General features: G+C 42.8%; 2 protein-coding genes, 1 long non-coding RNA gene and 1 other non-coding gene across 4 annotated transcripts; 2 read left to right on the top strand and 2 right to left on the bottom strand.

Moving 5' to 3' along the window:
- The first annotated feature begins 352 nt into the window (after positions 1-352).
- LOC124190975 (thyrotropin-releasing hormone receptor-like) lies at positions 353-14,333 on the top strand. Its single transcript, XM_046583872.1, has 10 exons — positions 353-367; positions 503-669; positions 759-842; positions 915-1,185; positions 1,323-1,506; positions 1,664-1,911; positions 2,001-2,174; positions 8,306-8,466; positions 8,629-8,702; positions 13,592-14,333. Exons 3-10 carry the CDS (start codon positions 790-792, stop codon positions 13,657-13,659), a joined length of 1,233 nt encoding a protein of 410 aa, XP_046439828.1. The 5' UTR covers positions 353-367; positions 503-669; positions 759-789; the 3' UTR covers positions 13,660-14,333.
- On the bottom strand, positions 8,501-8,573 carry Trnam-cau. The gene has a single exon. It is a non-coding gene; the product is annotated as a tRNA-Met (tRNA).
- Positions 14,334-18,057: 3,724 nt separating the features above from the next.
- On the bottom strand, positions 18,058-18,764 carry LOC124190976. The gene is made up of 2 exons (XR_006873220.1): positions 18,612-18,764; positions 18,058-18,490 (listed from the first exon to the last, which is right to left on the bottom strand). It is a non-coding gene; the product is annotated as an uncharacterized LOC124190976 (long non-coding RNA).
- A 431-nt stretch (positions 18,765-19,195) lies between these two features.
- On the top strand, positions 19,196-21,786 carry LOC124190988 (histone acetyltransferase KAT8-like). The gene is made up of 7 exons (XM_046583895.1): positions 19,196-19,990; positions 20,070-20,181; positions 20,251-20,398; positions 20,464-20,682; positions 20,766-20,996; positions 21,068-21,312; positions 21,373-21,786. The coding sequence occupies exons 1-7, from the start codon at positions 19,819-19,821 to the stop codon at positions 21,593-21,595; spliced, it is 1,350 nt and encodes a 449-aa protein (XP_046439851.1). The 5' UTR covers positions 19,196-19,818; the 3' UTR covers positions 21,596-21,786.
- The last annotated feature ends 634 nt before the right edge of the window (positions 21,787-22,420 follow it).

Below are 22,420 nucleotides of genomic sequence, written 5' to 3' on the forward strand. Positions count from 1 at the left end.
ATGCAGAGGATTAGATTTTCACCAAATTAAGTATAAATGCATTAGCTGCAAATTAAGGTATTCAACTTTAAAGTTAATTCATTTATTTATGTAGATAAAATTTTGTAAGAATTTCGAGAAATATGCAAATAAGGGGAGGGATAACAAGGCCATGGCTTCCAGCATAGCCTGGGGTTCTTTCGGGGCGGTTAGGTTAAAAACAAAAAGAAAACAAATGTGTTTGGTTGGGGGGAATCATTTTTGTTTCGAAAAAAATTTCTAAACATCGTGTGTCGGAGGAGGTGACAAACAAGTCATGTTTAGATATAGCAAAACATTAGTTTCCTTTTAGAACACAGCGTTTCTTAGAGAGCGCTTCAGCCATTGGGTTCGCTGCGGATCCCTTTTTTTGCATACATTAGACCCACCAGCTCCCCCATCTTGTCGATGGGATTGAGCTGGATATTTTTCAGGAATAATAATAATAATGTACAGTCTTTTCTTTTCTTTTTTTCTCCCCCAGTTGTTCTGCGAATTCGCCATCTACTTGGATATATTCTTGGGCTGATGGATCCTGCGCCAGCAGTAAAACCTCCCCCTCCGGATGACTGTGAGGCACTGTCGAGAGCAAAGACGCCGAGCGCTTACGGTTGGCTCCCTTCAGTCGCTTCTCGCCATTCGGTCGCTTCAGTGAGCCAGTTTTTCTCTCTCTTCAACTCTCATCCCCTTGTAATAGTGCTGTTGTGCGATAATCATCAAAATAAAAAAAAATAAAATAGGGAAGGGCGGTGATCAATTCCATCCAGAATCATGGATCTCATCTGCTCGCAAGCCGTCAACGACACTCTTACCGCCCTGAGGAGGTAAAAAAGCATCTGGGATTTTTATTTTATTTTATATTTTTGGGGAAATTAATTGATCTGTTGGGAAATCAGCGGAGTGATGATGGCCAACGAGACGCTGGATGAATTGGCGACCCTGGAGAACACGTTGGGAGCCAATTGCAGCGATTGGTGGTTGTCGAACATCAATCGGACGTCGTCCGAGTTGGACGACGACGACATTTCATCGGCTTCCATCAATTCGACTTACCTGGACCGAGAAGAGAATCCGTCGTATTTTTCCAGAGACTATCGCGTCGTCGGCACCTTTTTCCAGGGTCTTATTCTGCTCGTCGGTGTTCTCGGCAACCTCCTGGTCGTCATGGTAACACTTTATCATCTTTTTCTTTTTCAAAAATGAATAAAATCGGTGGCAATCGCTTGCCAATTTCGCACCTTCATTTCCTAATTACCGCGACTCTCCCGTTCCAACGTGTCCAATTACGTTTGGGTTTTATACAGGTCGTGTACCGTACGCGCTCGATGCATTCGCCGACCAATTGCTACCTGGTGAGTTTGGCGGCCGCTGATTGCGTCGTGCTCATCGCTTCCGTGCCCAACGAGATCCTCTCCTATTACGTCATCGGCAGCCAATGGATTTGGGGACCCATCGGCTGCGCCGTCTTCGTTTTCCTTCAGAATTTGGGTATAGGAAATAATTGAAACAAAAAATTGAAACAAAAAATTAAATTGAACACATTCAAATGGTGATAAACTTTGAACATTTTCTAACTCATTATTTCGTTCTAATTTGAATAACAAAGTTTGAAAAATGGGAAAATTGACTTTTGTTTTCTTCTTAGGAATCAACGCGTCGTCGCTGAGTTTGACGGCGTTCACGGTCGAGCGGTACATCGCCATCTGTCACCCGATGAAGGCCCAGAGCGTCTGCACCGTCAAACGGGCCAAAAAGATCGTGGGCGGCGTTTGGGCTTTCGCTTTCTGCTACTCGTCGCCGTGGCTGGGCCTCACCGTCACCGAGCCCATCCACTACAAAGGATTTCAAACGGTCGAGCGCTGCGCCATGAAACTCTCACGCCAAGAGTATCTGGTATATCAAATTGTCCTTCTGTTAAAGTTAACAACAGTTGGTGGGGAGAGACTCTGCTGCTGTCGTGTCAATATTTGTTTTTGTTAAAGGGCTATTTCTTCGCCGACATTGTGGTGTTTTATTTGGTGCCACTTCTCCTCTCGTGCGTCCTCTACGGTCTGATTGCCCGCGTCCTTTTCAACGGCCATTTCAACAAATACCCCGAGGTGTGTCGTCACGACAATCAATCGTCGGTCGATCCAACCAAAAGCTCAAGGGTTCAGGTCAGTTTTCAACACAAAACAAATTTTATTTCCCAGTCTGTCTGCCTGTCTGTGTGTTTAAACTCAAAGTTTACCGGCCCAGCTGCCAAAAGTCCCGCCGAGCTCTGTGCCCCCCCTTTTTGGGTCTGTTTGAACTTTTCATTCCCCTACCAAATGTTATATACCAAGTTTATTCGGTAGGATGTTCATCTACTACTACTTTTGGGATCCCTGAATATATTTATAGAGCGTCTGGGCGTATTATTGGTTTAATTGGCCAATTTGACTTTCTAGTTCCTACCTCCCACCGTTGAACGTTTGGCTAATGAGAGACGCTCTGTACACCGCAATCGAGTTGTTCTCTTCTATTTCTTCCTGTGTCGGGAGGGAAAGTCTATTTACTTATTGAAATGGAGTCGCGTCCGCATTGGGTGGTTGACGGATGTACTGCGTGTGCCGTTTCTTTTCATCTCTGATTTGACCCGCCAAATTTGAATTTCTTAGAGCCAGAGGCGCGCCCAATTCCCCGTAAATTGCATTACGAATCAAGAGTCGAGTAAATTGCGTCTGTCGTCAAATGTTATCGTTGATGACGTTGGAACTTTTTCGCCCTTTTTATATCCCGCCTCTTGTACGACGTTAAGATGATTTTGAAATTCAAAAAGAAAAAAAATTGAATATTAAAAAATCGAGAAATATAATTTTGAAAATATCAAAAATTTGAATATTCGAAAATGGGAGCGGGTAGATCTTTGCAACACAAAAGAAACGACGTAAATATAAGATTCGTACGCAATAATGGGTTATCCAGATTGCCATCATCGAATCGATCAAATCTTTTCCTCTTTGCGCTGCGACATATATCCCGCAATAATTGAAATCTCCCCCCTCCCATCTCTATCATGTCAAATGAGCTTTACCCCGTTCGTTTCGCCTTCGGACTTGTTGTGAGACGGCCAGAAAGAGAGAATAGAGAGAGTCTATAGCTCTGCTTTTTGATTAGATGAGATCGTTATCCTTTTTGCTAATAGGTAGTATAGCCACTTTCTCGCTTGTCATCATTTGTATAGACTGTGTGATGGACATCAAAGCCGAATTCGATCACGGCGACAGCTCGGATGAGAGGGTCTCCATTTCACTAATGAGTGTACACAGTGTCCAACGGCTCCATGGCGATATAATGTTATAGTAGTTGAAGAAGGACAAAGGACTTGTAAAATGGAATTGTAAATGAATGCTAAACCGTTTGACACTTTTGAGCTTTTCTTTTTCAGCCTTTCGTATTGGTTTTTTGGGTGGGAGGTTCACAGTCGTCATCATGTACACACGATCCGTATTGATTTCCCGGATTTCCAATGTTATATAGCCGCGGCTCGACCGCTCACGAGATGATCAATCGATGATCGCCGATCCTTTTTTGTTTCCCCCCAAAAAGATCGTTTATTCTTTTTAATCAAGTGCGGTGGAGGAGGCGTCGAGCGCGTGGTATGACGGAGTGCGAAAAAAACAAATGAAAAACAGCTTAGATTTGATATAGAGATACACATCTTTCTTTGAATTGGATCTGGCGGAAATAAATCGCAATCTAGCGTGTGCCCGACGCCTGTCATCCATCATTTATTGTTAGTCAGACCACGCCACGTAACAGGAGAGAGGGGAGTCTCCGGAATAATTCCGGAAAAAAATGTATGTAGATATTCTGTATATTATTTGGCGCCTAGAGCTGCTCGGAATTATCCTTCACAATAGGCAAAAAGTGTGTACATATAGGGAGGTACTCTACAACGAGTATAGTCGAGTCAGGATTCGACGGGAAATGTGAGTGTATCGAGCGCATTCATCCGCTTTGATTGACAGCTCACTGGACGGACCAAAAAAAGAGAAAAGTCCCGACACGGCGGAAATGTAGATGTGTGGAGAACTCATCGTGAAAAGTACACGTGTCATCTATAATTCCGCTGGAGCGCTCTCACACGCCCAGAAGCTTTGTGCCCGTTGGGTCGTGTAGAGATTTTCGGTCCAAGTGCGAACATGAAAAATATTCCAACGAATCGATACATAAGAATGAGTATGTAGACATGCATATAGTATATAGTATACTACTATAAGAGCGTGTCGCTGTAGGGGGTGTGTGTCGTGTCGGCGGGTCACGAACTCGTCCGGGAAAACTTTTGAAGATTTGACGCGAGCAGGTTCTTCTCTACTTTTCAATTATTACATTTTTGGGGAGGGGTTTTTGCTTCAGGGCGGCGGGAATGTAATATCCACACACGGGTCGGCAACTTTTCCTAAAAACGATATTATTCACGTCATTTGTTATTACTTATTAAAGATATTTATATAACAGCCGCGTTATGTTTGCGAGCTCGGCGGAGAATGTGAAGGATTTCCTTTAATATTTGACATTTTGGTCTAAAAATAGCCTATGTGATTTGGGTGTTTTGAGCGTGGCGTCACCAAGTCTGCAAACACAAGTACACAACCACGTAACTTTTCAAAGTAATTGACGTGCTCTATACTCTTTCTTTTTCCAGCCCATCTGTGTTTGAGTTGGGCCGAATCTGCTCGGTTATAATGAAAAGTTTCCCCGACGTCAATCTCTTTCTCCCCAGGTCTTAAGAAAAGGGAAAATAACTGCGTTCTTAATGTCAAACAGCCAAAAAGAGAAAAAAATGGTTGGTGATTTACCAGAGATGGAGTTGTTGCCATTCATTGTGAATTTGGCCGAGTTCGCCTGAAATTTAATTATATAGGTACTGGGGCAAAAACAAAATGAGGTTCTATAGTTTATCATCCTGTTGCTTCGAGCTTCATCTATTGTACACTACATACACGTCAGTAGTCGGTTGTTTATTGACTCGTAAAAATGTGACACGAGTAGTTTTTTATCGGCTACCTGAAAAGAAAAACAAACCAATCTTTTACGGTATTTTATTTTATTTTATTTTTTGCCCACCAAAAGAAAATGTTTGGTCGATATTGAGGAGGAATCCGAGCCTTCTATATTTCATCACCGGGGATTCATTGGCGGGAGGACGACGTTAATGACGCAACACTTTTGTTTAAACAGAATCCCTCCTCACTTTGGCCGGCGTGTTATTAGTCTCACACCATTTCTATAGGAAAACAAAAGCGGAGGATAATCGGAACGGTGCCAGGCGGAGGCCAAATACAAACAATTGAGCATCGTCTAGATTTGAAATGGAAGAAACTCTATTGGCCAGCGGAGGCGGCGGAGGCGATGGCTAAGGCAGCTGCTGAGTGATGTCATTTCCTCTCGCCCGTTAGTCGCTCTCCCATAACACTTTATATATATACTACTCCGGCCGGATTCTTCTTTTTTATCCACCAGCTGCAGCACGTAGCCTTATATAAATTCCAGACTAGAAAAAGGCAACGAATTCAGAGCGGTTCAAAAGCGGATGAAAAGTTCTCTTTTTTTTTCTTCAACTCCGCCAGCCGGATGTACAGATGTGCATGCATATGTAGATGGATGGATGGCCGTCTGTGTATAGACGAGCTTTATTTTTTCACTGCTTCAAGTATACACGGGCGAAAGGCATCTGTGTGTGTGGTGCATAAATGGAAGTTGTCCAAGACGAGAGAAAACTATTCGATGATGCCAAGTGCACAAGATTGGAAGAAATCCCGAATTCAGGAAAGAAAAGTTGTATACACACACGCAGCTCTGGAAAAGTCTATTATACCTCGTCTGGGGGCTCTCATCTATTGCAGAAGTGGGGTGTGGTGTGGGGTGGGGGCTATTATTACGTAAGAGTTTGCCTTCACAAATCCCTTCTTTCTAGACGATGGTCGAGTGCTGGAATAAATTGACTTTTCGGCAAGTAGGACTATATACGGTTGGCTCAGATTGGTACCTCATTAAAAAACTGAACCTTTACCCTGCGTGTGGTGGTTGTAGGGGGCGTCTCATCATTTTTTGAATTTGCGTGGTGTTGCTGGGCCATCGTTATAATTCCCAGAAACATTCAAATAAGACAATTTTCTTTTCTTATTTTCGTTGAAATTTCACACTGCGATGGCGATCGATTTCCTCTTATATTTGTGTTGTGACAGCCGAAACAAAAGACGGACGATCTAGCGATGGTATCATCGTGCAATAAGACTCGCCCACTGCCTAGAAAGAGTATAGAATTTGATTTATATAAATATTCGCGTGCGCCCGCACTGAAATATATATAACCCACCACCGCCGCTCGATTTGTAATATCTTGTATAAATCTTGATTTCGGTTAGACTGGGCTGCTGGAAAAAATAAAAATAAAACTTCCAGCCATTTGTGATTGAGTGTGTGGGTGTGTGGCACGCGCGTGAAATTTAGTTTTTTTCACGATTTATTCCCGATTGCTGTGAGGGGTGCTGTAGAGGGGCTGGGACATTGTGAAAAAGTTGCGTCGACGTCTTTTCTTTTCAAACCAAATTCGGCCCTCCTAAAAGTTCATCATTTTCTTTTTTGTCCACTTAAATCGGCCCAGTCAAAGAGACACGTGCGCTTATACAAGTCCAAAGTCCGAGCCGACAACTTTTCTTGTTGGTTTGCATCGAGGTGTGATGGAGGACAACAACACGCAGCGATTTCGTGCGGTTTTGGGGGGAGTATATTGAACCAACAAATCCCACGTAGTAAATATAATATCTCCTCCTCTTTCTTTTTTAACCATAATTGGATTTCTGCGCTGCTAACTTTTTTATTCTTTGGCTGAAATTTGTATTTTTTTTTTCCTTTGAAATTCCAATTGTGTGTGTCTGGGTGGGGTGTTGGGTCCTTTGAAATTCCCGCCCGTAAAAATATTATCTACAAATACTTTTTGATTGAATTGCATAACTCAGAATAACGGCGGTGTTGTATATAGTAGATTAGAGTATATTCAAATTTGAAGGCGCGTGATTTACGGACTCGTTTGGCTTTTAATAGTAGCTCGGCGGGGGTCGTTTGTTTTTTAAGAAACGAAATGAAATCGCGGGCGGAGGTTTTTTCGAACCGCCAAAAGAAGAAAAACTAAATTCAATATTTGTTTAGACTGCGACGTTATTTTGTTTACATTTTCCAAAAGAAAAAAGCCGGGTAGATATATATTCGTTATAAATCAATGCATATGAGAATTTCCCACTTCTTTAGAGCAGAGAGAGCTACAGAGTATATACAGCTCAGGCTATATCGCGGCTGGTGTATATTGCACACACACACATATATAATATGTAATGTTGCTGGCCCGTAAATAATCCGGCGCGGCCAAGTATTATATGAGTGTGCTGTGCTGCTGTGTGCTGTGCCGGCGTGCAAGTTATATATTATAACCCAACCCAGACTGTATATATAGAGACGGCATCAGCAACCCACCCGTTATTGGTATAATATGTAGGCCAAAGCGGGATAAACGACTGTACGTTTTCCCGCGCTTAATTTTCCCCGCCGATGGATTATTTCAGGATTTTGCGGAAATGTTTTACATCGGCGGCCGAGAGGCTTTTGAATTTATTTGGCCATAGTTGCGGGTTTATCCTGATATCATTCTGAGCTTGATTCGGACCGAAGCAAATGGTGGGAATCACGCAGCAGCGGTTGCTGCTGTGTTGTCAGACCGTCTTTTATATATATTCTTTGTTTTTTCTCTTCTATTTTATTAGGCAATGATGTGTAATGACGCAGTGCATTTATTAGGCGACTCTATTAGTCCTTAAAGACGGTCCGGTTCTTCTTATAGCCATTTCCCTCCATGCAGGCACTTTTTCCTAGCTCGGTCCTCGGTCCTTGTAATAAACGTAAGTAAAATCTTGGCTCACGCTCAAAATGCAATTGATATACCCCACCCCGGAAGGGCACGGAGAACGAAAGAGGAGGAGGGGGGACCCGTGATTATATATATGGATGTGACGAATAGATGGAACGGAAAAGAAAATTTGTCGTCATAATAACCTCGCCCCGACTGTGCTGTGTGTTCCTTTTGCCAATATAATAACATGGGCCAAAGTCCTCATTATTATATACCATCATTTCCTGGAAACGAAATATAAGGAAATGTCGTGAAACTCGGCAATATTATATTTCTAGCCGGGCAAACAGAAGCCGAATATAATGAGTTGTACGTTTGTTTTTTATTTATTTTTGACATGTCGTTTTCGCCCCGCAGGTCGTGAAAATGCTGGTGGTGGTCGTGGTGATATTCGCCACCCTCTGGCTACCCTACCGCGGCATGTTGGTGTACAACAGTTTCGCCACCATGTACTCGAAAGCAAGTTTCATGGACCTCTGGTTCCTCATGTTCGCCAAAACTTGCGTCTACATCAACAGGTAAAAAGAAATTTAAAATAAAAAAAAATTTGATTGCCCCGAGTGAGGTTCGAACTCACGACCTCGAGATTATGAGACTCGCGCGCTGCCTACTGCGCTATCGAGGCTTGTGACCCAATTTGAAAAGTTTGAGATAAATTTCTGTTTTTGAACTGTTTGCAGTGCCATCAACCCCATTCTGTACACGGCCATGTCCATCAAATTCCGTCGAGCCTTCCAGCGAATTCTACTCTGCGGTAAGCCAATTGCCAACCCAAATTCAATTCTTTCCCCTCAGTTGGACAGACTAGCACGTAGCCTATACAAGTTCAGCACGAACTGTTTGAACTTGTGACAGTAGTTTCCAATTCAAAAAATGAAATTCAATTAGGGGATATTATATATTTTGCTGGAGAAAGCATTTTGATTTGAAATTGCTTTTTCCGCCGTTTTCCGCATATCCAAATCCATATTTTTATTTTCGCTTGAAACGCATTTTTCCACGATGGCCAAACGACTAAAATACTTTCATCGCCAAATGCGAATATAGAATTCAGAGAATTTAATCGACGTCTGTCCCTCAGAAATAATATTCCCACGCAATTCCTCCCGACGCAAATTGAAAATCAAGCACAAATAATAATAATAATAACTATTTCAATAATCATCTCCGCTCCCGTGGACCTATTAACGAATTGCTCGTCAAGATTTGAAACTTTTTTTGAAAGCCGCTTAAGAAATGCCAAGCAATTTGAAATGGTCGTCAACTTTATTGCACTGGAAAGTTCATCAGATTTTCCTTTTCGAGGAAGCAAATCAGGTGCTCCATTACTATAGTGACTCCACCGTTGACGAAATAAAGTCGTGATTATTTCATCAAGAAATGTAATGAGTTCCTCCGAATCCTTTGACTTTCATTTCCCAAATACTATCCAACTCTGTCTCTCTGTCTACTTATTTTAAAAAAAACCCCGATTATTATGAATTGTCGAAAGATGAGATTGTTCCGGCGGAGTATAATAATGACGGGCGGATCGATAGCAACGCACGGGAAAACCGTAGAAACGTACAATAGACTTCGGGGGGGGGGGGGGCTCCATATAACAGCAGCAGCACACACGGAAGGATTTATAGTGCAGCAACATCTAGCAGACGGTATCAACTGGGTAAACTCTTTTGATTATTAGGCTCATTAGCGACAGCGCTCCGTGTAATTATACTCTTTTTTTTCTATCTAAAATATAATACGTTTATATTTGGGGAATAAGGGAGATGACAATATACTGTACTAGCTCGGAGGAGGCTTTCGGGGCACCGACAAAAGACCCAAGACACGCGGAGACAAATATGGCGGGCAGCGTTAATGAAATCCGGATTGTGCTGCTGTGCTCGATGTGGCATAAAAGAAAACAGCTAGCATTACAATCCTTTGATTGTAATGCTATATTTACAATTAATCCGCACCCCCGAGCTTTTATTGACTTTTCTTTATTTTCTTCATCCGCCCGGATGAGTCTCTCTCTTCTCTATGCTCCCTCTATAGATATAAATTGTAATTCATTATGATTAATATTTATGGACCTTTGGGCCGGGATCTTTTTTCAAATACATCCGACGTCATCGTATCATTTTCCCTCGAGGATTTTTTTCTCCTTCTTTCCTTATGGCAGTCAATCTCATAAAGCCTGCGTGTCGGATTATATTCCGGCACACACACATGCACACACACACACCCGCGTGTATAGCTAAATATATGGCCAGCTCCGAGCTCTGACTAGTCCATCAGACTTTTCGACGTCGGCTGTCTCTTATTCTCTTCCAGGCTCTCCAGGATACAGACCGCCAGCAATTGGCAACGTGTGCCAAAAAAAATAAAAACAAAAGAATGAAAACGTCAAGTCCTGTGTGCTGTGCTGTGCTGGGCTGCTCCTGCCGGTATAATTACATCCAATCGCGAAACACCGCTCGCTTGTTTCTGTGCGTTTATTCCAGCCGGAACGCGCTACTGCTGACGAAGTTTGCCAAATCATCAACTGTGTATAGATTTAGCCAGTGTGTGTGTGTGTGTGTGTGACGTGCTCATTTGCCAGCTGGCTTGATTAACTCGGACTTGAGCAGTCGCAAGCGCATTTTCTATATAATATCTGTCTGTGTATTATTGTGTAATAATGAGTAGCAGCAGCAGCAGCTATAGACGGGATTTCTTGGCTCTTGGCAACTTATAGCATTTATGAGCTTCTCCCGCTTTTGTTGGTATCAAAGTTGGCGTTTAATTATATGCAGAGCCACCGACAGCTCCCATCGCTCGCTCTCACATGTATTATGTATACCTGTTATGTCGTTTGCTATTTCAACATTTGTAGCTAGGCGACATGCCGACTAGACCGCCGAATTCGACAGATTTTGTTTCCTTATTGTTGGCCATATAATACTGGCGGCTGACACTGTAGTTACATAGTCTTTCCTATGGAAACCTTTATGTGCCTTTATGAGCTGCCGTCGGCTCGGTTATAGTTGCCTAGGCACATTTTTCTTACTACAACTTGATCAAGTCAAAATATGAAAACCTATTTTTTATTTTCGCTTCTGAAATTAGCACGTGAACGAACTTATTTCCTTCCTGCTGCAAATCAAAATGGAGAGATCGGCTTTAACGAAATTGATCACGTCGATTTATGATAAAGGAGCCTAGCAACCCGTCGATATTATCGACGTTATCCCAGATACTACGTCATCTTTTTTTCTATTTGAGATTTCCCTATGTACATACGAGGATAAAAGGGGGAAAGAAGCCGTATAGCGTAGAGAACCGACCTTTAGAATAGTATTGCAGTATATTGCATAAAAGATTACGGCCGCTCGCTCGTGTTCTAAGAGATTGGCAACATCCAACAGGCGATTGGATGGAGCCATGGAGGACGACTATTGTTGTCCGAGACCTTAGTCGCGGCCGGGAGCTTCTACATAAAGGAGCACTCCCACCGATTCCCTCCCAAATTACCAGGAAAAAAAGAAACAAACAGGAGCCTGTTGTAAATGATGTGCAACGAGTTTTGATGTACACGAGAGAGTCTATATCCTACAATACTTGTTCTACATATACTATAACACACATATACGCAGTTCCTTGTTTGTTTAGAGACTCGAGTTAAACTTGATAGAACCACCTATCCTTTGTGTACATTTTTATCCCCCGTGTTTATGTAGGTCGATCTTCCACACCTATACACGTCGGTGTTATTCCTCGAACAAAATAAGAGATGGGCGCTTTCGCCAACAGTCTGTGTTTGTATTGGCCTCAAAGTGAACCGCAGCAGCAGCGGCGGCTCCTATTTGCTTGAAATAGGAGCTCAACATTTTTCGCTGGTGTTTACGCAATTTTAATGGCCTGCCCGGCATGCGCCGCGAGGCAGATGCTGAGGACACAAAGCAAATAATATAAAAAGGAAGAAATGTAAACTTTTAGGGAGGCTGCTGCTGGTCGGAGGGAATAACAAATCTCTTCTAGTACATTAGGTTGCGCATGGCAATGTGCTGCTGCTCCTGACTGAGTGACAATAAAAAGAAGGAGTTTACTGTGTGTGCTCCTTGACAGCTGGACATCCGTTCTGTCCTGTTAGCCCAGCAGTCTTCTTCCAGCTCCGGCCGATTTTTCATTTAGTATGCAAACGTCAAGGGTGTCTGTGTGACGAGATCGATGCCAGGAGCCCACCACTCCGACGTGTGTAGGGTCCTGAATGTGCCAGATTCGTACGACTAGAAGATTGAATTATCGACAGAGAGAGAGAAAGCACAGAAGAAGCCAATAATATGAGCTGACGTTCGATTTTATCGATTGATTCGTTCGGTAGAAAAAAGATAAAAATTTGGGAGGAAATAATAAAAAGATGGAAAATGGAGAACAATGGCACCTCGATGTGTCTTGTATACATTGCCTTCGGTTATCTTTTGGAAACTTTTCTTCTTCTTGTCCCGATTTTGTTGATTTTTGATGATTTTTCCCTTCGGGACTTTGCCAGCGATGACATGAAAAGAAAAGCGCGGATCTCTCCGTCGTTTGTTTTTCGGTGGTGGTGGTGGGGGGGCTAGACACAATAGTGCTGCTGCTGCTGCTCTGTGGTAATACGATGATGGCCCATCAGCATTTGATTGTTTCCCCCTTTATTTTTTTTCTCTTTCGTCTGATGTCCTTTCGACGGTCTAGAATGGCGTCATTCCGTGAAACGAGATATCCCGATTCCTGTTTTTCTCTTCCTCCTATCCGGCGTGTCACGCTCCAATCAAACGCCAAATCATCGAGCCCATCTTTTGATAGTTCTTATAGATTCCTAGATTCTTCTTTATTCTTTTTGATTCGCCCACGAGCAAAACGCGCATTGTCGTTGAGTCATCCAAACCAAATCGATTCCAGAGAGAAAACATTTTCCGCTATATGGAAGGAGAAAAAATGCCGCCGGAAGAATCGACATCACCCTGATGGGAACTGGAATGTCATCATCATCTTGGCAGAGTGCGCCCATATTCCAAAAGTTATGCGGAACGCATTTGACAGGTGAATAGGAAGACTTTATCGTGGGGAACTGACATTGGAACTCGATGAATGTCGTTTTCCTCCGTTCCAACTTTTGGGTGATTGAACATTAGCCGATCTATTCCGAACTGGTTGAGGGGGGGGGGTATAATTCACGTAATATGAAATTGGGAATCGATAATATTACTCGATGAGGCAGCAGTTGTGCAATCTTTGCGAAAGATGATTTGAATCAGAAAAAGGTGATGGAGAATTATTGCTGTTTTTAAAACTAGACGGAAAAGCGAATGTTGATTGCTTCGTTAGCGCGAGAGTTGCCAAACATTCGTCGAGTGGGCGAAAAAGGTGGGAGAAGAAGGTTGTCGTTTGGTGGCCAGACGATTTGCCTAGCAAAATTCAACAGACGATGAAGGGCGACCTGTTATACACATCGCCAGAAACTTTTTTGATGTGTCGAATCAAAGGCTTTATTGCTCTATTTAATCTAACCCCCGGCGCTTCTTTGATCGTTTGAATTTCCCGCATGCTTCAAATTCGACGTTTGATAATGAGTTTTTTTCCTGATGATGAATAATGCAACAATTTAAAATTTTCGTCTGCTATTCTATTTGGCAGGGCGCAGTACACTCAACCAGCAGAGATCTCCCGGCACGCAAATGCGGCACCTCGGACACTTGGCCTGAAGAGAAACACAGAAACTTGAAAAAAAACCATTTGCGTAATCAACAGCACCAGGCAGCCTGTGTGTGTATGTGTGTGTGTTAAAATGTATTCCACCTGATTTGCATGGATTGACGTAAATTCTCCTTTTCTTTGGTATTTGATTCTTGTTTCATAGTGTATGTAAGAGAAGTGCGGGGCGTACACGTGAGTTCATCCCACGTGAGACGGGGTTTCTTCTACTTCTTCTTACTGATGAAATGGATGCCCACGTTTGTTGTATGGAACTCTGCAAAGTCTCCATGTGTACAATAGGCACGTATAAAAAAAGGGCGAAGGAGCTATGCATTTGGTTCTATATTTATATGTACAAATAATCGTCGGGATTGTTGAATGTTTGTGTAAATTCTATCAAATTGAATGCTCGCCATTCAGAGACGCTCTCTTATTATATTCGGTCGTGATTCATTTCGTTTCCACTCACTCGCGAGTACAACAATCAAACGTTATTCGTACGCTATATATTCTACTCTATACCCAAATCTAAATCACATATTATATTATAGCTCCTACCTGACTCATTGATATACGATTGTACATACACCTTGATTTTAATCCGTTTTTTTTCAAACATGAGTGTGTCATTTAATTGTTTCAGAGCTTTGGAGAAAATCAATACAAACATTTGATCGTCGTATGGGCTGCTAAATAGTGTCACTGAAATCTAAATTCGCCAGAGGCAATTTCTTTCGCATTTCAAATGCTCGCGCGGTATTTTCACATTGGAATTTCATTAGGTGGATTCGTCGTGTGTGTGTGGGTGTCAAAACGATTGACGAATTCTTATCGATTCATAAAGGAGAAGAGCTCAGCCGTAAACATGTAAAGAATGCAAACAAAAATAAAATAAATAATAATTTAAAAGAAACCGCTCCCGCCAACGGTTTCCATGGAAATCATTTTTTGAAGAATTCCATTCGTTTCAGCCGTAAGTAGCAAAAAGAACGGGGGGGGGATTAGAATGTGATATGATTCGGATTTCGGATCACACATACGATCGGTCGTTTTTTATGTAATCGAAGCTTAGCTTAGCTAATAACTAGAAAATAAGTTGTTCAATTTTAACCAGAAATTAAAAAATAAAACAAAAAAATTCAGGTTTGTTGTAAAATCAACCATTATTGCCCACGACAAAGTACACTGTGACCAGAGAAATCCACTCTTATTTTACATCAGTATGCAAAAGAAACAACAGTGTTTCAGAGAGATTCAGCTATCTATTTTCACCCATGGGGAGGTGTAAACCGAATCCCATGTACGGAGATTATGGACGCCGTCGGTCTCGAAAGTGATTGCTTAGATCATTAAATTTTTTCCAAGTACCAAGCTTAGGAAGCTTAGGAAGCTTACTGTACCTCTCATTTTCGTCAATCTGGTGGGAAAGTTGAAAGACCGAAAGGAAGACAATGGAAAAGCGCAAAATAAATCCCAAGAGGAGGAAAGGTGTGCTTCTTAGTATACCTTCCGTCAACTCAAAATAAAACCATATAGAGCAGTTTGCCTGCTAAAGAAACTTGCAGGCATGACTGTATATGGGCACAAGATATCGGCGGATGTCAATGGCGGAATCAAGAAAGGCGTAATTTTTTCCACCTACTCTTGCCTGATTGACGAGTCAAAAACAACAGGAGAACAGCAAACACGGATGGATCAGCTCCTGAAATGGTGCCATGACGACTTCGACCGTCTTATTGTGTTTTGATGAATGCCATAAAGAAAAAAATTGCGTTGCTATCGGCTCAACGGAGCCCACCAAAACCGGCTTGGCAGTGTTAGAATTACAAAACAAGTTACCCAATGCAAGAATCGTCTACCTGACTGCAACTGGAGCCTCGGAACCCCGCCATTTGGGATATATGGTCCGTATGGGACTGTGGGGTCAGGGTACGCCATTCGATAGTAAGAAGTGGTCGGAGCTTGCGGCCACGAGATCACTTGGAATTTTTACACCGTTCGACATACATCTCCTTCCGTGTGTCCTCCATTTTCTTCTAGTTTTTCGTGCAGATTGGTATGTACTCTGGTGTAAATTGTGCGTGTGTGTGTGTCCTGTAACTCGTAGAGCCCGTCACGATATCTCCTTGCTGGATATTTTCCGACTCGTTCCGCCAGTCACGTTGTTGGCGGCCATTGCGTGCCCCCATCGATTCACTCTGTGTTTGTGTCATTCGTGTTGTGACCTTGAACTGACGTCCTTTGAACTTCCCCGGACGGTGTAAATTGTGCGTGTGTGTGTGTCCTGTAACTCGTCACGATATCTCCTTGCTGGATATTTTCCAATTCGTTCCACCAGTCACGTTGTCGGCGGCCATTGCGTGCCCCTATTGATTCACTCTGTGTTTGTGTCATTCGTGTTGACCTTGAACCGACGTCCTTTGAACTTCCCCGGACTACCCTTCGTCCGTTTTGCTACACTGCACCATCTTTTCTGCTACACTGCAGGTTCACCAAGTAAGTTCAGCAACTATTTAGACACACACTTAAACCTTAAAAGAAAAGGTTCGTTCGTGTTGTTTTTCTTGCCCAAGTCTTCTCTCTTTTTTTCCGTCGACTATCTCGTTCGGAGTCCCTATCATTTCAAGTGTTGTGCTACTCTAGGTAGAACTCTAACCCGGAGGTTTTCGGGTGGGTTTTTTACATGGGTTGCCTTGCTATTTTTTTTTCAAACATGGGTTAGAAGCGGGTTGGGCCAATAGTGAAAATGGGTCCGCCTCACGGGTCACAACAAATTTACCGTCCGGGTCATGACCCAGGTAAAAATCTGGTCAAATATTTTTATTTGACAAACTTCAAAAAATTCCCAAATTTTTAAAATTATCTTCTTCTTCCAACAGTGACACGTCAATGCTGTCTTCTGAACACCATATTGAACCCTATTTTCCACCACTTTTTTGCTATTAAATTATCGTAGAGCATTTGCCGACAATATTTAGGTCTTTCTTGAGGTCGCATGCATATTGAATAACGAGCTTTTCTATGTGATGGTGCCACCTCTCGGAATGGGCCGTGTACCCGGTGGTTCAATCCATCACCCGCCCCGTACAAAAAATGCCTCGGTGGGTTGATATTTTTTTTTCCCTCTAGCCCGGGTAGTGGCCCGGGTTACAGCCCTAACTCCAGGTTAACCTGAATTTTTTATGGCTTCGGTTGTCGCTTTGGCTTCACTGGTTCATTTGTGTCCCACTTTCGTCCATCCGGGCTTTCAGCTTGCTTGCCTTCTAGCTCGCTGACTGGTACTGAAGAGCGGCTTCGGCTGGCTTCTCTAGACCTTTCGTGGAATTCGCCTTTCGCAAGATCGGTCATTTCCGATTGGTAAAAATTCCGAAACAGCCTCAGTGTCTACGCGTTCGTGAAGAAGTGCCGGATGGCTTTGTGACTCAAACACATCGCTTTACCAGTACCGAAGTTAGTTGAGTGCACCGATGCAGAAGAATAAAACCCCCAAAATACCAGCCAGCCGAAATGCCCAATGTTTTTTTTTTAAGAGAGAGAGAATTCAAAGATGCGCGAAATCATTCCAGTCACGTCGTTAAAATGTAGGCCGAACCAACTGGCTGGCCATGGCGGTCATCTGCGTCCATTTCTTTCTTTTTTTTAGGTTCGTTTCACCCAACGAGATAACAAGTTGAGACGGTAACTCTTCTACTCTTTGTTGCACAGCATAACTTCTTTTTTTCTTTTTCTCTTGTATGTGAATTTACTTCACCCTCTGTCTCTTTTCTTTCCCCTATGCGGTTCACCGATGATTACCTGAAGAGTTAGAGAGGCTGGCCGTATGAGTACCTTATAATAATGTAAAATTTTTCTTAATTTTATAGATGAATTGCTATGGCTTCTAGAGAAAAAGCTGATCGGGCTTCGACCCCCCTTAAAACACCAATTCCTTCTCGCCCAGGATCGAGGATTGGGTCGACGCCATCCCCCAGACCTTCGTCACGGTCGAGTCGGGGGGGGGGGGGGGGGGCTCCTTCTCCCTCTCCTGCCAGGCGACGATTAACATTTGGGGAGAACGTCGACGAATCCCATACCTTCGTTGACGTCGCCGCTTTTCATCCCGGTAACATCGCTGAGTCTTCCTCACTGGCCAGCGTAGTTCTACCCGCTGCATCGTACCAACTTACCAGAAAATTGAAGAACGGGCTTTCCCAACTGCAGAAGGAGACAATACAGTCTGCTTGCCAGCAGCATGAGACCATTCTACCCAATGGCTTTCGTGCTGGATTCTTTGAAGGAGACGGCACGGAAAGGACGGATAATTGCAGGATTAATCTCGGAGAATCGACAAAACAATAGGAAAAGGGCCATCTGGATTTCTGCATCCAGTAACCTGAAGAACGCTGCCCAGCAAGATCTTAAGGATATTGGAGCCGAAAAGATCAAAGTCTATTCATTGAAGGAAATGATATATGGGCACAAGATATCGGCGGATGTCAATGGCGGAATCAAGAAAGGCGTAATTTTTTCCACCTACTCTTGCCTGATAGGCGAGTCAAAAACAACAGGAGAACAGCAAACACGGATGGATCAGCTCCTGAAATGGTGCCATGACGACTTCGACGGTCTTATTGTGTTTGATGAATCCCATCTTGCCAAAAACTGCGTTGCTATCGGCTCAACGGAGCCCACCAAAACCGGCTTGGAGTGTTAGAATTGCAAAACAAGTTGCCCAATGCAAGAATTGTCTACGTGACTGCAACTGGAGCCTCCGAACCCCGCCATTTGGGATATATGGTCCGTTTGGGACTGTGGTGTACGCCATTCGTGTAAAGAATAGACAAGGGTTTAACTAGGCTTCTGTATTAAATAAACACAGGCTTCTGTATTGACTGTACAGGCAAAGTACATCTCATCAATGCATGTCGAAATGTGTACATAGAATATGCAATACATGAGACAGAATTACAGAGATAATTACCTGAGTCTGATTAACTCGGATGAACAAAAGAAATAACTCAAGAATCTCGATACCACGAGGTTTGGAACACAGAAAGAATAACTTTAGACCAGATTTCTTGATACAAAACGGGGAGACAAGTTAACGTATGACCGCGTGTTTTAGCAGACGGAGAGAAAGAGACAAAGGAGAGCACTGCACAGTCGAGGTAGAAGGCCGAGAGAACTCCCGCTTGTGCTGCCACCACTCCCGTTTGTGCTGCCACCTATTGTGTGTTTGCTTACGCATTCCAACAATTCGATGGTAAGAAGTTTTCATTACAGCAACGGTTTATTTTTCTAATCTAATTTTGTTTTAATGCAGACTTTAAGAGTTTTATAGCGACCATTGAGAAAAATGGTGTAGGAGGAATGGAACTTTTGGCAATGGAGATGAAACATCGGGGCATTTACATTGCCCGTCAACTGTCGTTAAAAGAGTAGTCGAGCAAAAAGTCGTGCGCAGTTTACGCCGATGCGCACCACAGCGGCCTATAGCAGAACTAAGATTGTTATTACGCTTGACACTTAGCGTAGGCCCAATCCTTTGTTCGAGAACCGTGCTTGTCGAACTTGTAGGAAAGATACCCACTACCCTTTGAGAACCCGAAACCCAGTAACTGAAACAATGTAGTCAAATATGCATCAACAACGTGATGCGATGCTGCTAATGAGCACCTTAGCTGAATCTCTCTACTCGTGTTGAGACATGATAAAGGAAGTTTGAACAGACAAACCTTTATCAAATCGGAAGAAATTTTTTTGTGGTGGAAGTACCCGGATGGTGAATCGAACTCAAGGTCAACACGTTAATTTAGGAATACCAATTAACCCCTTATCCGACTCACCCACACCTTCCTCTCAGTTAAGATTCTAGATGCCTATATGGCTGTAGTAAATAGAAAAAGAATGAAGGATTAGGATGTGATGATGTATTTATTCGGGGTTGATTCATAACTCATAATTCATAATTCAAACCATTGGTTTCAAAATCATGTATGTAATAATACGCCTATTCAAAACTGCCGCCACTATTGATTTTTTTTAAACCTTTTTGCCGCTAGAGGGTGGATTTAGTGCGATGAAATGCCGCTTGGCGCTCACCAATCGCTCGCGTGTTGCTATTCTTCTGCGCCGAAGAAACGGCGGTTCGATTGTGTTTGTTGTTGTGGTTTTTCTGGCGTTCCAATATGTCGATTGAAACTCTCCAACCTGCTGAAACTAATAATAAACCTGCACAGGAAACTCGTGAGCCGAAAAAGGAAGATGATAAAAGTGGAGACGAATACGAGAGGAAAGATCAAGATCCTCCACTGGAAATCGGTGAACACTATCTGGTGAAACGAGGAGAAGACTCTTGGCGTAAGCATTTCAGAATGTTGCATCATCAATATCGAGTCCTAATTGGTGTTGTTTATTGACCTTGTTCTCTAATTTGCAGACCCGGCTGAAATCATTCAGAGGAGGTACAACAAAGCTCTCGGTCTGTATGAATACTATGTTCACTATGAAGGGTTCAACAGAAGACTTGACGAATGGGTATCTAAAGAAAAGTGAGTCAATACCTTTGTCATTAAATGCTCAATATAAAATCAATAACATCACCTTTGCTCGTTTTCAAGGATTCTCAGCACGCAAGTCAACATCAATGAAACTCACTTTAGCAAAGGTGAGAAAGTCAGTTCACTTGATCTCTTGTTGGAGCAGTCAGACAGAAAAATCACCCGAAATCAGAAACGGAAACATGACGAAATCAACCATGTCCAAAAAGTATTCATTCATCCATTATTAACATTTATCGTGTGAGCTGGATTTAACAAAATTGCAAACAACAGACATATGCAGAGATGGATCCAACCACCGCTGCCCTAGAGAAGGAACACGAAGCCATCACCAAAGTCAAGTACATTGACAAAATCCAAATGGGGAAATATGAAATGGACACTTGGTACTTCAGCCCTTACCCTGAAGAGTATGGAAAAGTGTCAAAGTTATGGATCTGTGAGTACTGCCTCAAGTACATGCGGATGGAAAAAACGTACCGACACCACATAGTAAGATCCCGTTATCCCTCAACCTACCGTTTATTAAAGGAAATCATCCAAATCGTTTTGCTCTTTTTTTTTACCGTCCACAGTGCGAGTGCTCGTTGCGGCAACCTCCAGGCAAAGAAATCTACCGAAAAGGCACGCTTTCCATCTACGAAGCCGACGGGAAAGAGCACAAAATCTACGCTCAGAATCTTTGTCTCATTGCCAAACTTTTCCTTGACCACAAAACCTTGTACTTTGACGTGGAACCTTTCCTTTTCTACATCCTGTGCGAGATAGACAAGGCTGGCGCTCATGTTGTCGGTTATTTCTCTAAGGTTTGTGGTCGATTCCTGGTTTTTTTCTTTTTTTAGACCGAATACAAAACCGTTCATCTTCATTTTTCCAGGAAAAAGAATCTCCAGACGGGAATAACGTGGCGTGCATTCTAACCTTACCACCGTTTCAGAGGAAAGGCTACGGGAAACTGCTGATTGCTTTCAGCTACGAGCTTTCCAAATTGGAACACACGGTCGGCAGTCCTGAGAAACCCCTTTCGGATTTGGGCAAACTCAGTTACCGCTCCTATTGGTCTTGGGTCCTTTTAGAAATCTTGCGGGACTTTAGAGGGTCGCTCTCCATTCGTGATCTGAGGTAATTTGTGATTCACCTGTGCATCCGTTCGATTTTATCTTCATTTTTAACTTTCCACAGCCACATGACGAGCATCACACAGAGCGACATAGTCTCCACTTTGCAGACGATGAACATGGTCAAGTACTGGAAAGGCCAGCACGTCATTTGTGTGACACCCAAGCTGGTCGAGGAGCACATCAAATCGGCTCAGTTCAAGAAACCGCGACTTACAGTTGACGTTTCCGCCATCAGGTGGTCACCGGCCCACCGGAAAACCTTCCCGAAAACCAACAAGAAGTAGTGAACTTAACATCTTGATTTATTATTCCCACCTATACATTATATCTTTGCCTTGATGAAATTTCTTTATCTCGCTCTACATCATCATTATCACCCCCCTTGTATCGTTATACTGAGTTGCGAACAATGCTGGAATAACCGTAAATATTTTCGTTTTGGGTTTAATCTGTTATAAAAACAAATTCTCGTTTATTCCATATTGCAAGTCCACCCTATTAATTAATTAGTTTAGTTATTATTACTGTCAGTTAATTCAGCATGATGAAATTATGGGGGAGCAGTGCAAGACTAATCGAATTGCCAGGTAGACAGAAGCAGCAGCGAGTGTTGGTTGTTTTGTTTTGTGTGGGATGTGACTGATGTCACGATGTCGGAACAGAAATGACGTCAGAAGACGAAATGTGCGTCCACTGCCAAGACATTCCAAAGGAATTTTTCGACAAGATCGATGACGAGCGGAAGCTGGAACGTGCCAATTTTCGAATCGGAAAAGAGGCTAATTAATAATCGTTGAGTTTACGTCGAATGTGAAACCTCGTCGACTTCTCCAAACGGAACAGGAGGTGAGCTTTCTCTTAATATGCTGAAATAGAACGAGGAAATGTCAAACTGGCGCATTAAAAGTGAAGTATTGCCCTTGGCATGCTATGCATGGCAGAGATTTGTTTACACCAACTGTTGTAAAGTTGACACGCGTTTTGGAGATGTTTCAGTTTCCAAATTTTTGTAGTTTGTCAGACCAGAAAATATCCAGACGACTCGAAAGATGGATGCAGTGTACAATTTGATGGATTAATTACTTCTTGTAGGGTAGCATCACAATATT

The sequence above is a fragment of the Daphnia pulex genome, chromosome 3, assembly GCF_021134715.1.
Source record: "Daphnia pulex isolate KAP4 chromosome 3, ASM2113471v1".
Taxonomy (NCBI): Eukaryota; Metazoa; Arthropoda; class Branchiopoda; order Diplostraca; family Daphniidae; genus Daphnia; species Daphnia pulex.